This window comes from Salmo salar, chromosome 07 (genome assembly GCF_965601325.2).
Source record: "Salmo salar chromosome 07, fSalSal1, whole genome shotgun sequence".
Lineage (NCBI taxonomy): Eukaryota > Metazoa > Chordata > Actinopteri > Salmoniformes > Salmonidae > Salmo > Salmo salar.
In genome coordinates, this window is record NC_138297.1 from 72,523,805 (window position 1) to 72,539,711 (window position 15,907).

At 45.0% G+C, this 15,907-nt stretch overlaps 1 protein-coding gene across 5 annotated transcripts in view; it reads left to right on the forward strand.

Moving 5' to 3' along the window:
* The first annotated feature begins 1,250 nt into the window (after nucleotides 1–1,250).
* The window catches only part of LOC106591484 (rho guanine nucleotide exchange factor 39), a 107,024-nt gene continuing 92,367 nt past the window's right edge, over nucleotides 1,251–15,907 (forward strand). For all 5 annotated transcript variants that reach the window (XR_014392966.1, XR_014392967.1, XR_014392968.1 and 2 more), the window contains exons 1-3: nucleotides 1,251–1,410; nucleotides 5,691–5,873; nucleotides 8,784–8,878. Coding sequence is in view for 1 of the 5 variants with exons in the window: in XM_082978046.1 (XP_082834172.1) it covers nucleotides 5,724–5,873; nucleotides 8,784–8,878 (245 nt within the window). In the remaining 4 variants the exon portion in view is untranslated. The remainder of the gene's footprint in view (nucleotides 1,411–5,690; nucleotides 5,874–8,783; nucleotides 8,879–15,907) is intronic.

Consider the following 15,907-nt stretch of genomic DNA (forward strand, 5'->3'; position numbering starts at 1 on the left):
ATAGTGAGGAGGAGATAGTCTACCTCGTCATGGTTGTTTGATCAACAGGACTGTAAGAGGATTCCCGTGGTATTTACAAACTTGCAGAAATCCATTCAGGTGTATTTTGTGGCTTTTGGCGAATGCCTTCTAATTATCTAAAGTTGCGCTTTTGCTACTGTCTGTAAACACACAGTCCAGTTCAAAGGGAACGATGCCAGGCCTGTGTGTAACCGATGTGAAATGGCTAGTTAGTTAGCGGTGGTGCGCGCTAATAGCTCTGAGACCTGAAGTAGGGTTTCCCCTTGCGTTGCAAGGGCCGCGGCTTTTGTGGCGCGATGGGTAACGATGCTTCGTGGGTGTCAGTTGTTGATGTGTGCAAGGGTCCCTGGTTCGAGCCCGGGTTGGGGCGAAGAGAGGGACGGAACCTGTTACATGTGTGCCAAATGGATTATTTGTATATAGGCCTACTGTAGCGCTGATTGGCTATGGTTCACCGGTCTGCGTAGACTCTGGTCCTGGATGAGACACATTTTTTTTATTAGGATTTATTTCCTGCAGTGTCTATTAATTGTCCAAACACACGACCCCTTTCCCACTCTATATTGCTATAGAATTTTCACAAATGACTTACTATATGTAATTCCCAAACATTCTATGACTTTATGACCAAATCTAAGCGCTCGCTTGTCAGAAAATGTAAAAACAAAAAAAGGCACCATATTCTTCCTGGGGGTGTATATGAACAGATTTGAACACGAAGCCATGTTGTTAAAACGCTGTCAGTTCCACTTTAAGTGGCATTAGAAGACGAAAAAGGATCCATCAAACACATCGTGTGTCATCACAGTGGTCTCTAACTTGTGGTTAGACTCGCTCAGGTGGAACAAACTTAAACTTGCATCTTTTTTTCAATGCTGATTTGAATGTCATTGAGAAAACAGAAAGGTGTCGTAATGTATATTTTTTCCACAAACATCCTTTCTATATTTAAAAATAATCATCCTGTTTTTCAAAAGTATCTGTAATCTGATTACAATACATTTTTGTTCTGGTAATGTAAATGATTACATTTTTATCTACTCAGATTACATGTAATCAGGTACTCCGCAACCCTGGTAATTGAGTAGGAGTCTGTGTTTTCACATGCAATAGTGATTGCTTTTGATTAAAACGCTGTATTTGCCTTCCCAATGAAAACTAGTTTGAAAAAATTCAAAACGTATGGAAAAGAGATGTGTTTCTGGACGTTGCAACATGCTGCCTTGTTGACATCCTGCCACGTCACTAGGCTGGGCGGGTCAGTTTCGATGATGTCATATCCCCTGGGGGACCGGGAGCCAATAGTGTTGCTCGACAACCCGGAAGAAACAGCAGCCCGTAAAGAGCGCCCTGGATTTCAATTTTGAACAGATAAGAAGACGTTGACAGGTGAGTTCATCTTTTCGACCTAAGCAACATTTTATGTAGTTTATAAAGTAATATCGCTGTAAATGTGTAAGTCGAGTCACATTCCAGTCGCTACCTTTAACCATGTTGCTTTCCTCGACGTTGTCGTATAACTTTGCAGAAAACAGGGCTAACTACGTTCATTGTTTGTTGTTAAAGCTAAACGTTATTTGCGGTGCTCACGTCGAGAAACATTTCAGTTATGTTTTTTTGAAATGTTGTCCTGTAAGCTATACAAAACGTGTTACTTTGTCGTATGCAATAATAATTTGAACGCGCAAAAGCGGTGAGGGAGGAGTGCCCTTCTCAAGTTAACCGAGCGGAGCAGATTACTGTTCATGTTGTCAACAAGGTATCATGATGCATCGTCCTGAAACACATCTCCTTTTTCAGACTACTTTTAATTTGGAATGCAGATAAGTCGTTGTTTATTAAAAGGAATCACTTGTAACATGTGTGAACACAGAATCCCACTCATTCCACATGCTCCTACGTCACTTCTGTTTTGAGCCGACTTCCGCCATGGTCTTTGAATAGAGTACCACAGTCATAATGCCCATAAAACCAAAGGGTCAAACCAGAAAATGGTTCCAATTGTTTTTCCACCATTCATTTTTCCCATAACAGATTTTTTTAGAAACCCTTAAAATAAGGTCTGTGTTTTCGTTTAGGCTTCCCTGGCATGACGTTTTTGATAACTGTAAATCTCTATAGGACAAGGTGACTTTTAGCAGTATATTTGCCTGTATTTACCTCCTAAAAATGAAAAGCTAATTAGTTGCTCGTGGCTCTCATAAAGAACTACAAATACCATAATCTGGACAAGACTACCAAATTGAGGCAAAGGTAAGACTCTGGATTAGCGATCTAGCTACATTTAGTAATTAATAAATTGGCTAAATTTCTTTTAAATGTACAATTCTGTGACCTGTCTTGTGCAAGTTTAAATTTGACACAATACCTGTTTAGCAAAGGTGACAGACAGAGATGATTTGCAGGGATTTGTAGTCTTGCATGATGTCTACGTTGGTGTTAATTAGCATTCTAGAACCTGAGAATAGAGACGAATATATTGATAATAATCACTGTCCAGGAGAGATCTACATAGTTATCACGTCGTCATGCCAGGGTAAGCCTCACCCCGGGAGGCAGTCTGGTTCCACAACGAATGCAATCATCTTTCTCCCAGTGGTGGAAAAAGTACACTTAAGTGAAAGTAAAGATGACTTAATAGAAAAATATAGTTTCCCCCCCCCCCCCCCCCTTTTCTCCCTAATTGGTAGTTATTCTTGTCTCATCGCTGCATCTCCCGTACGGACTCGGGAGAGGCGACGGCCGTGAGACGTGCGTCCTCCGAAACACGACCACGCCAAGCCGCACTGCTTCTTGACAGAGTGCTCGCTTAACCCGGGAAGCCAGCCGCCCCACCAATGTGTCGGAAGAAACACAGTACAGCTGAAGACCGAAGTCAGCGTGCACTGCGCCCGGCTGCCACAAGGAGTCGCTAGAACACGATGAGACAGGGACATCCCAGCCGGCCAAACCCTCCCTCTAACCCGGACGACAATGGGCCAATTGTTCGCAGCCTCATGGGTCTCCCGATCGCGGTCGGGCCACAACACAGCCCGGGATCGAACCCGGATCTGTAGTGATGCCTCTAGCACTGCGATACAGTACCTTAGACCACTGAGCATTTCAGGAGGCCCCATTAATTGCTTAAAAAAAAAAGAGTATTCTGCAAAAATACTGTATGTTCTATACGTTAATTGGCATATTTGAGTTAGATAATGTAATTTACTGTAAGTTAGCTCTTTGTGTTTATTTCTGAACATGATCAACTTACATTTGTAACACACGGGACATGAGCCCGAGTCTCCCACAGGAGCAAACAATCATCTGTAGACCAAGAGAAAATTCCCTGGAAATGTCCTTTTGGTCCGAGGGCAGACACTGGTTTTGAAGTTCGCGGGGGGGGGGGGGGGAGGCGAGGCTACCTCATCACATGACCCACCATGTCCGCTACACATTCAGAACATGCATATAACGTTTGTCTGTTTGCCGCTTTTTTTGTTGTTGTTGTTGAAAGATGCATACTTTCAGCTTTTTCTGAACTCACTTCTCTCGCGTTTAAAACATAGAGGTAAGGTCTGCGCAGAACAAATACACCGCTGAAGTTCACCTAGCCCACGTCGGTCGGCCTGGCCCACGTCGGTCGGCCCGGCCCACGTCGGTCGCCCCGGCCCACGTCGGTCGCCCCGGCCCACGTCGGTCGCCCCGGCCCACGTCGGTCGCCCGGGCCCACGTCGGTCGGCCCGGGCCCACGTCGGTCGGCCCGGGCCCACGTCGGTCGGCCCGGGCCCACGTCGGTCGGCCCGGGCCCACGTCGGTCGGCCCGGGCCCACGTCGGTCGGCCCGGGCCCACGTCGGTCGGCCCGGGCCCACGTCGGTCGGCCCACGTCAGTCGGCCCGGCCCACGTCAGTCGGCCCGGCCCACGTCAGTCGGCCCGGCCCACGTCAGTCGGCCCGGCCCACGTCAGTCGGCCTGGCCTATGTCAGTTGACGTAGCCTCGCAAGCCAATGGCAGAACGTACTTTTTTCATTTTTTTTTTGCTTCAATTGTTTAATTTCCAATCTGTCCAGGCTGATATCCAGATTTGAATCTGGTACCATCGCACAGTGTGTCGTGATGATCGTAATAGACTGAATCTGATGTACAGTCTGCAAAGGTCTTTACTGCTAATGGGGAAAACCTCCAAAATGTCATAACACAAGGAGGAATGGAACACAGACATGTCTGCTCCTTATTAGCTAAGAGGTGCTTTCACATGCCCTTCTATTGACCTCCCCCTTTCTCTCTCCCCTCATGTCACCTGGCTAAGAGGTGTTCCCCTTTCTCTCTCCCCTCATGTCCCCTGGCTAAGAGGTGTTCCCCTTTCTCTCTCCCCTCATGTCCCCTGGCTAAGAGGTGTCCCCCTTTCTCTCTACATCTCTCCCCTCATGTCCCCTGGCTAAGAGGTGTTCCCCTTTCTCTCTCCCCTCATGTCACCTGGCTAAGAGGTGTTCCCCTTTCTCTCTCCCCTCATGTCACCTGGCTAAGAGGTGTCCCTTTCTCTCTCTCTCTCTGTGTGTGTGTGTGTGTGTGTGTGTGTGTGTGTAACCCAGTGCTTTCTCCCTGTCTCTGATTCCCTCCTCTCCCCTTGTTGTCCCTTAACTAGGTATCCTCCCTGGACTCCCTCATTAGTGTCATCTCCTCTGTAGCACCATAGAGCAGGCTGAGACACCTGGGTTCAGTCCCAAATGGCACCCTATTCCCTTTTATAGTGCACTACTTTAGACCAGGGCCCATAGTGCACTATATAGGGAATAGGGTGCCATTTGGGACAAGCGTTAGAATCCAAGGCCATTACTTAGTCTGAGGGCAGCGCTTTAGCAGCAATTAACCCCAGTGACATCTCCCAGGGTGCCGAGTGTCAACGACAGCCTTTCACTAACTAACACACTGTAAACAACAGGGTCTGATCAATGACACACAGAGTGCCTTTCTGGGGGGGGAGAGAGGGAGAGAGGACAGACTGCGTCAGAGAGCGAGGGAGGACTGGGTCAGCGAGCGTGCGTGCGAGGGAGGACTGGGTCTGAGAGCGTGCGTGCGAGGGAGGACTGGGTCTGAGAGCGTGCGAGCGAGGGAGGACTGGGTCTGAGCGTGCGAGCGAGGGAGGACTGGGTCTGAGAGCGTGCGAGGGAGGGAGGACTGGGTCTGAGAGCGTGCGAGGGAGGACTGGGTCTGAGAGCGTGCGTGCGGGCGGGCGAGGGAGGACTGGGTCTGAGAGCGTGCGGGCGAGGGAGGACTGGGTCTGAGAGCGTGCGTGCGAGGGACTAATTGCATCACCAACCACAGTTCCTTCCTCAGCACTGTGTCCTTTGGTCTCCTGCAATACTATTAGTTATTGAGCTCTATGAAATACTTATTCTTTGACGATGTAAAAAATATTAGTGTGATTGTCAATATTGCTGGTGGATATAGCCTCTTCACAAACTTCAGGTGAGATTTCTAGGCCTAGTGAATTTCAGAAACCTATAATGGTTTGGAAAAAGTAAGAAAACGTCCAATGTTTTATTCTCTACAGCTCTGGAGTCGGTGTCCACCCCAGTAGGACCATGAGTTTCTCCCCCTAATGATTTCATTTGTCTACAGTTGTCCTGGTCTGGAGTCCGCCCCAGTAGGACCATGAGTTTCTCCCCCTAATGATTTCATCTGTCTACAGTTGTCCTGGTCTGGAGTCCGCCCCAGTAGGACCATGAGTTTCTCCCCCACCCCCGTGGGCCCGACCAGCAGCCGTAGTGTCCAGGAGCAGAGAGAGAAGTGGGAGAGAAAGAGAACCCGTACAGCCAGGGCCCTGGTCCAAACTGAACAGAAATACTGTAAACAACTACAACTAGTCAACACGGTATGTGAACAGCACCTGCTATTTATACTGTCATACGTCCCAAATTACACCCTATTTCCCTATATAGTGGACTAGTTTTGATCTGGACCCATGGGGCTCTGTTGAACAGTAGTGAGCTGTGTATGGAATAGGGGGCCATTTAGGGACTCAACCATTTGTCTGCTGAAACAGGAAAGGGGATACCTAGTCAACTGTACAACTGAATGCATTCAACAGAAATGGGGGGAGGACTTGATCCTAGATTATAATGAATCAGATTACATAGACGGGGGGGGGGGGGGGGACTTGATCCTAGATTATAATGAATCAGATTACATAGACGGGGGGGACCTGATCCTAGATCATAATGAATCAGATTACATAGACGGGGGGGACCTGATCCTAGATCTGCACTCCTGCTCTGATACTCTTCTGAATCCAGGCCCGGCTGTGTTTCCCTGCCTTCAGATGGGCGGAGAGCTATACTATGTGCTTATAAACACTAGCTCACACTGTCTGCCATGATGGATTTTATGTCCTGTTTTCATTTTGGGAAAAACACTTAAAATGCAACTCTTCTGGCACTGAATGACCGATCTGCATGAAACTTGACATGTGACGTCTATGGACAAAGATCTCTCAACGCAATACAGACTAGTACTCTAAACAACATGGCTGCTATTGACCAAGAAACAGTTACGCGGGCGTGGTCTGGATAATAAATGCATGGATATTGGTATTGTAACAAAAATGTGGTACAAACACTGTCAAGACTCAACGTATGGAACAACGTTCATATCGACCACACGGTGGCGCTATAACGGGCACATGTTAATACCTCTTGATCTGTTTGACACAGCGATGAAATTTGGCACACATGCTCAGGGATATAAATCTAGCCTACTCACGTGATATCTGACACCACTGGCCCGATTCTTTTTTGACCTTCACTTGGGCGAGTGATTCGTCTTGCTATAGGGATCTGGCATTTACCAAGCTACCCTGATTGGTCCGGAGGGGGGAGGGGGGGGGGAGCAGGATCACAACAAGCCAGACAACAGGCCCGTGATGACCCCACATGTCTAAACAATAAGCCAGACAACAGGCCCGTGATGACCCCACATGTCTAAACAATAAGCCAGACAACAGGCCCGTGATGACCCCACATGTCTAAACAATAAGCCAGACAACAGGCCCGTGATGACCCCACATGTCTAAACAACAAGCCAGACAACAGGCCCGTGATGACCCCACATGTTAAAACAATAAGCCAGACAACAGGCCCGTGATGACCCCACATGTTAAAACAATAAGCCAGACAACAGGCCCGTGATGACCCCACATGTTAAAACAACAAGCCAGACAACAGGCCCGTGATGACCCCACATGTTAAAACAATAAGCCAGACAACAGGCCCGTGATGACCCCACATGTTAAAACAATAAGCCAGACAACAGGCCCGTGATGACCCCACATGTTAAAACAATAAGCCAGACAACAGGCCCGTGATGACCCCACATGTTAAAACAATAAGCCAGACAACAGGCCCGTGATGACCCCACATGTTAAAACAATAAGCCAGACAACAGGCCCGTGATGACCCCACATGTTAAAACAATAAGCCAGACAACAGGCCCATGATGACCCCACATGTCTAAACAACAAGCCAGACAACAGGCCCCTGATGACCCCACATGTCTAAACAACAAGCCAGACAACAGGCCCCTGATGACCCCACATGTCTAAACAACAAGCCAGACAACAGGCCCCTGATGACCCCACATGTCTAAACAACAAGCCAGACAACAGGCCCCTGATGACCCCACATGTCTAAACAATAAGCCAGACAACAGGCCCGTGATGACCCCACATGTTAAAACAACAAGCCAGACAACAGGCCCGTGATGACCCCACATGTTAAAACAATAAGCCAGACAACAGGCCCGTGATGACCCCACATGTTAAAACAACAAGCCAGACAACAGGCCCGTGATGACCCCACATGTTAAAACAATAAGCCAGACAACAGGCCCGTGATGACCCCACATGTCTAAACAATAAGCCAGACAACAGGCCCGTGATGACCCCACATGTTAAAACAATAAGCCAGACAACAGGCCCGTGATGACCCCACATGTTAAAACAACAAGCCAGACAACAGGCCCGTGATGACCCCACATGTTAAAACAACAAGCCAGACAACAGGCCCGTGATGACCCCACATGTTAAAACAACAAGCCAGACAACAGGGTGTCCAGTAGGCTACTGCCAATGGGGAATAGGCCATTTGGCATGTGGACCTGCTGCGTATTGAACGTGTAGGCTACGGCTGATGGGGAATAGGCCATTTGGCATGTGGACCTGCTGTGTGTTCACTGGACTGCTCTGTTGTGCGCTGCCAGACTGCGGTGGTGCAGTCAAGGTCAAATATGCTAAACCGTTGTTTGTTACATCACGATGTCGTCACCGTCGACGATGGCTGCCAAACATTGTCGATTTAAAAAATATATATATATATATATATATAAAATAAAAAAATGACGATGCAATGGTAAAATCGGCCAACCCTAGACTAGGGTACCATTGGGGACGCGGACTAGGAGTAATTGAGTTGTCGGTGGTCTAATCTCTTAAACCGCTTCAGTCTCATGGGAATCCAATGGAACCAATGCAACACCATGCAGCTAGATAGCAGACAGGCTTAGCTATACAAATACTAAATTTTTCTTTCTTGTCTCTGTGTGTGTGTGTGTGTACGTGTGTGTGTGTGTGTGTGTGTGTGTGTGTGTGTGTGTGTGTGTGTGTGTGTGTGTGTGTGTGTACGTCTCTGTGTGTGTGTACGTCTCTGTGTGTGTGTGTGTGTGTACGTCTCTGTGTGTGTGTGTGTGTGTACGTGTGTGTGTGTGTGTGTGTGTGTGTGCTCTCTTGCAGTACTTTGTGGAGATTCTGAAGGCCAAAGGCACCCTGAGGCAGGACATTAGAGAAAGCATCTTTAGTTCCATTCCATCCATCCATTCAGTAAACCAGTAAGTATCTCTTTAATAATTAATGACAGGGAGGAGGAGGAGGGAGGAGGAGGAGGAGGACATTAATTGGCACCCTCCCTGGTTCTCTCACTAGTAGTTCAGAGTGTTGTTTTGACAGGCCTCAGACAGCTGAGGGCCTTGTCTGCTGAAGCCCACACACAACCCAATTCCAAATGTAGAAAACATCTCCTCAAGAAACTAAACAGATAAGCACCGACTTTACCTAAAACCTTCAAGCCAGCGTGACAGCATGAACAAGGTGAACCAAACTTAACCGCTGTCCTCCTTGCCATGTTTAATATCGTTGTGTGTGTGTGTGTGTGTGTGTGTGTGTGTGTGTGTGTGTGTGTGTGTGTGTGTGTGTGTGTGTAAATAACAACAATGTGAGATTTGGATTTCTACAACCAGCTATGTTCTTGTACCCTCTAACTCAACTCTGGTCCTGGAAAACCAGTTCTACTGCATCTAATCAGGATCTGATTTACACCAGGTTTGGGTGTAAAATATAATGATCAGGTCGAACAGAAATCCAGACCTCGTAGGGTCAGAGTTGAGTAACCCCCCCTGTTCTAGAGTTTTGGTAGTGTTCTGTGTTCCGTATGGAATATGGTTCCAATTACAACATAGTCGTGTTCTATTTAATCATGTGGTTTATAGCTTCACAGAATGAGCATCGTACTGTGTTGAATAATGATCAGGTGTTGAGTCCCACAGGTCCTCATCTCCACTCTGAGACTGACAGGCTTTCTTCCTGAGAGTGGCGTGATGAAGACAGAGGGGTGTATTACTGAGAGTATGTCCCAAACCACTCCCTATATAGTGCACTATGGGCCCTGGTCGAATGTAGTGCACTATAAAGGGAATAGGGTGACATTTTGGACGCGGGTAGAGTGTGACTGTATTGGATAAACTGGTGCATCTCTATCAGTGGAGGCTGCCGAGGGGTTCTGAGAATATGAAATATACTTATTCATGTCACTGAGGGAGAGAGGGTAATGTATTACGTTTACATTATGTCAGGATATGTTATTGTCAGACATCAGGGATCCTCTGGGAGGAGAAGAGACACAGTCTGGTACCAGTCACCATGACAGCCGTGAGTGAGTACTTTGGGGTGGAGGTCGACCGATTTTTAAATTATGGCCGATTTTCAAGTTTTCATAACAATCGGTAATCTGCATTTTTGGATGCCGATTGTGGCTGATCACATTGCACTCCACGAGGAGACTGCGTGGCAGGCTGACCACCTGTTACGCAGGTGCAGCAAGGAGCCAAGGTAAGTTGCTAGCTAGCATTAAACTTATCTTATAAAAAACAATCAATCTTCACATAATCTCTAGTTAACTACACATGGTTGATGATACTAGGTTAACTAGCTTGTCCTGCGTTCCATATAATCAATGCGGTGCCAGTTAATTTATCATCGAATCACAGCCTACTTCAACTTCGCCAAACGGGTGACGATTTAACAAAAACACATTGCCGGATAAAGCACAATCTTTGCACAAATCTACCTAACCGTAGACGCCTTTCTTAAAATCAATACACAGAAGTATATATTTTTAATCCTGCATATTTAGTTAAAATAAATGCATGTTAGCAGGCAATATTAACTAGGGAAATTGTGTCACTTCTCTTGCGTTCATTGCATTCAGAGTCAGGGTATATGCAACCGTTTGGGCCGCCTGGCTCGTTGCAAACTAATTTGTCAGAATTTTACATAATTATGACATAACATTGAAGGTTGTGCAATGTAACAGCAATATTTAGACTTAGGGTTGCCACCCGTTCAATAAAATACGAAACGGTTCCGTATTTCACTGAAAGAATAAACGTTTTGTTTTCGAAATGATAGTTTCCGGATTTTACCAATTTAACTGACCTAAAGCTCGTATTTCTTGTTTGTTTATTATAACGAAGTCTATGATTTGATCGAGCAGTCTGACTGAGTGGTGGAAGGCAGCAGCAGGGTTGAAAGCATTCATTTAAACTTTACTGCGTTTGCCAGCAGCTCTTAGCAATGCTTGAATCACAGTGCTGTTTATGACTTCAAGCCTATCAACTCCTGAGATTAGGCTGGCAATACTAAAGTGCCTATTAGAACATCCAATAGTCAAAGGTATATGGAATACAAACGGTATAGAGGGAAATAGTCGACGCGTCATAATTCCTATAATAACTACAACCTAAAACTTCTTAACTGGGAATATTGAACCACCAGCTTTCATATGTTCTCATGTTCTGAGCAAGGAACTTAAACGTTTAGCTTTTTTGAGACTAAATAGATTTTAATTATGTATTATATTAAGTTAAAATAAAAGTGATTCAGTATTGTTGTAATTGTCATTATTACAAATATATATATATATATATATATATATAAAAATCGTCCGATTTAATCGGTATCGTTTTTTTCTTCTGGGACCTATAATCGGTATCGGCGTTGAAAAATCATAATCGGTCGACCTCTACTTTGGGGCAGAGGTCATGTCAGGTGAAGTGAGGAAGAACAGATATCACCAAGGTTCTGTCTTGCAACAGGGATCCATTGGCTGTTCAGATGTGTAGGAGGAGACTCGGCGTAGGAGAAAAGGTTAAATATCAGTGCTTGTGTGAATATGTCGTCGTCTGTACAGCTGTTTGACCCTTTGGGAAGAATTAACTTGGTTTAAGCTTTCGTCGTGTCCGTCGGGTTCTGAATACCAGAGAAAGAGCTTAACAGTGCTGAGGGGAGGACGGCCCATAATAATGGCCTCAATGGAGTCAATGGAATGGTATCAGACATGTTTGTTCCAGCCTTTTTATTATGAGCCATCCTCCCCTCAGCAGCCTCCATTGATCTTCATAATAACTATTCTATTGAATCAATGGTTCATCTTCAGGGGCGGCAGGTAGCCTAGTGGTTAGAGCGTTGTGCCAGTAACCTGAAAGGTTGCTAGATGGAATCCCCCGAGCTGACAAGGTAAAAAATCTGTAATTCTGCCCCTGAACAATGCAGTTAACCCACTGTTCCCCGGTAGGCCATCATTATGAATAAGAATTTGTTTTTAACTGACTTGCCTAGTTAAATAAAGGTTAAAAAAAAAAGCGTCTTTATCGTCTTTATCCTAGCTCTTCTATTGAGTCAGTGGGACGTCTTTATAGTAGCTCTTCTATTGAGTCAGTGGGACGTCTTTATACTAGCTCTTCTATTGAGTCAGTGGGACGTCTTTATACTAGCTCTTCTATTGAGTCAGTGGGACGTCTTTATACTAGCTCTTCTATTGAGTCAGTGGGACGTCTTTATAGTAGCTCTTCTATTGAGTCAGTGGGACGTCTTTATACTAGCTCTTCTATTGAGTCAGTGGGACGTCTTTATAGTAGCTCTTCTATTGAGTCAGTGGGACGTCTTTATACTAGCTCTTCTATTGAGTCAGTGGGACGTCTTTATCACTAGCTCTTCTATTGAGTCAGTGGGACGTCTTTATACTAGCTCTTCTATTGAGTCAGTGGGACGTCTTTATACTAGCTCTTCTATTGAGTCAGTGGGACGTCTTTATAGTAGCTCTTCTATTGAGTCAGTGGGACGTCTTTATAGTAGCTCTTCTATTGAGTCAGTGGGACGTCTTTATAGCTAGCTCTTCTGATTGAGTCAGTGGGACGTCTTTATCGTAGCTCTTCTATTGAGTCAGTGGGACGTCTTTATCCTAGCTCTTCTATTGAGTCAGTGGGACGTCTTTATAGTAGCTCTTCTATTGAGTCAGTGGGACGTCTTTATAGTAGCTCTTCTATTGAGTCAGTGGGACGTCTTTATAGTAGCTCTTCTATTGAGTCAGTGGGACGTCTTTATAGTAGCTCTTCTATTGAGTCAGTGGGACGTCTTTATCACTAGCTCTTCTATTGAGTCAGTGGGACGTCTTTATACTAGCTCTTCTATTGAGTCAGTGGGACGTCTTTATACTAGCTCTTCTATTGAGTCAGTGGGACGTCTTTATACTAGCTCTTCTATTGAGTCAGTGGGACGTCTTTATAGTAGCTCTTCTATTGAGTCAGTGGGACGTCTTTATAGTAGCTCTTCTATTGAGTCAGTGGGACGTCTTTATACTAGCTCTTCTATTGAGTCAGTGGGACGTCTTTATACTAGCTCTTCTATTGAGTCAGTGGGACGTCTTTATACTAGCTCTTCTATTGAGTCAGTGGGACGTCTTTATACTAGCTCTTCTATTGAGTCAGTGGGACGTCTTTATAGTAACTCTTCTATTGAGTCAGTGGGACGTCTTTATAGTAGCTCTTCTATTGAGTCAGTGGGACGTCTTTATAGTAACTCTTCTATTGAGTCAGTGGGACGTCTTTATAGTAACTCTTCTATTGAGTCAGTGGGACGTCTTTATAGTAGCTCTTCTATTGAGTCAGTGGGACGTCTTTATACTAGCTCTTCTATTGAGTCAGTGGGACGTCTTTATACTACCTCTTCTATTGAGTCAGTGGGACGTCTTTATACTACCTCTTCTATTGAGTCAGTGGGACGTCTTTATACTAGCTCTTCTATTGAGTCAGTGGGACGTCTTTATACTAGCTCTTCTATTGAGTCAGTGGGACGTCTTTATAGTAGCTCTTCTATTGAGTCAGTGGGACGTCTTTATACTAGCTCTTCTATTGAGTCAGTGGGACGTCTTTATAGTAGCTCTTCTATTGAGTCAGTGGGACGTCTTTATACTAGCTCTTCTATTGAGTCAGTGGGACGTCTTTATACTAGCTCTTCTATTGAGTCAGTGGGACGTCTTTATAGTAGCTCTTCTATTGAGTCAGTGGGACGTCTTTATAGTAACTCTTCTATTGAGTCAGTGGGACGTCTTTATAGTAGCTCTTCTATTGAGTCAGTGGGACGTCTTTATACTAGCTCTTCTATTGAGTCAGTGGGACGTCTTTATACTAGCTCTTCTATTGAGTCAGTGGGACGTCTTTATCCTAGCTCTTCTATTGAGTCAGTGGGACGTCTTTATCCTAGCTCTTCTATTGAGTCAGTGGGACGTCTTTATAGTAGCTCTTCTATTGAGTCAGTGGGACGTCTTTATAGTAGCTCTTCTATTGAGTCAGTGGGACGTCTTTATACTAGCTCTTCTATTGAGTCAGTGGGACGTCTTTATAGTAGCTCTTCTATTGAGTCAGTGGGACGTCTTTATACTAGCTCTTCTATTGAGTCAGTGGGACGTCTTTATACTAGCTCTTCTATTGAGTCAGTGGGACGTCTTTATACTAGCTCTTCTATTGAGTCAGTGGGACGTCTTTATAGTAGCTCTTCTATTGAGTCAGTGGGACGTCTTTATAGTAGCTCTTCTATTGAGTCAGTGGGACGTCTTTATAGTAGCTCTTCTATTGAGTCAGTGGGACGTCTTTATACTAGCTCTTCTATTGAGTCAGTGGGACGTCTTTATACTAGCTCTTCTATTGAGTCAGTGGGACGTCTTTATACTAGCTCTTCTATTGAGTCAGTGGGACGTCTTTATACTAGCTCTTCTATTGAGTCAGTGGGACGTCTTTATACTAGCTCTTCTATTGAGTCAGTGGGACGTCTTTATAGTAGCTCTTCTATTGAGTCAGTGGGACGTCTTTATAGTAGCTCTTCTATTGAGTCAGTGGGACGTCTTTATAGTAGCTCTTCTATTGAGTCAGTGGGACGTCTTTATACTAGCTCTTCTATTGAGTCAGTGGGACGTCTTTATACTAGCTCTTCTATTGAGTCAGTGGGACGTCTTTATACTAGCTCTTCTATTGAGTCAGTGGGACGTCTTTATACTAGCTCTTCTATTGAGTCAGTGGGACGTCTTTATAGTAACTCTTCTATTGAGTCAGTGGGACGTCTTTATAGTAGCTCTTCTATTGAGTCAGTGGGACGTCTTTATAGTAGCTCTTCTATTGAGTCAGTGGGACGTCTTTATAGTAACTCTTCTATTGAGTCAGTGGGACGTCTTTATAGTAGCTCTTCTATTGAGTCAGTGGGACGTCTTTATACTAGCTCTTCTATTGAGTCAGTGGGACGTCTTTATACTACCTCTTCTATTGAGTCAGTGGGACGTCTTTATACTAGCTCTTCTATTGAGTCAGTGGGACGTCTTTATACTAGCTCTTCTATTGAGTCAGTGGGACGTCTTTATACTAGCTCTTCTATTGAGTCAGTGGGACGTCTTTATACTAGCTCTTCTATTGAGTCAGTGGGACGTCTTTATACTAGCTCTTCTATTGAGTCAGTGGGACGTCTTTATACTAGCTCTTCTATTGAGTCAGTGGGACGTCTTTATACTAGCTCTTCTATTGAGTCAGTGGGACGTCTTTATACTAGCTCTTCTATTGAGTCAGTGGGACGTCTTTATACTAGCTCTTCTATTGAGTCAGTGGGACGTCTTTATAGTAACTCTTCTATTGAGTCAGTGGGACGTCTTTATACTAGCTCTTCTATTGAGTCAGTGGGACGTCTTTATACTAGCTCTTCTATTGAGTCAGTGGGACGTCTTTATACTAGCTCTTCTATTGAGTCAGTGGGACGTCTTTGTCGTAGCTCTTCTATTGAGTCAGTGGGACGTCTTTATAGTAGCTCTTCTATTGAGTCAGTGGGACGTCTTTATACTAGCTCTTCTATTGAGTCAGTGGGACGTCTTTATACTAGCTCTTCTATTGAGTCAGTGGGACGTCTTTATAGTAGCTCTTCTATTGAGTCAGTGGGACGTCTTTATAGTAGCTCTTCTATTGAGTCAGTGGGACGTCTTTATACTAGCTCTTCTATTGAGTCAGTGGGACGTCTTTATCCTAGCTCTTCTATTGAGTCAGTGGGACGTCTTTATAGTAGCTCTTCTATTGAGTCAGTGGGACGTCTTTATAGTAGCTCTTCTATTGAGTCAGTGGGACGTCTTTATACTAGCTCTTCTATTGAGTCAGTGGGACGTCTTTATACTAGCTCTTCTATTGAGTCAGTGGGACGTCTTTATACTAGCTCTTCTATTGAGTCAGTGGGACGTCTTTATAGTAGCTCTTCTATTGAGTCAGTGGGACGTC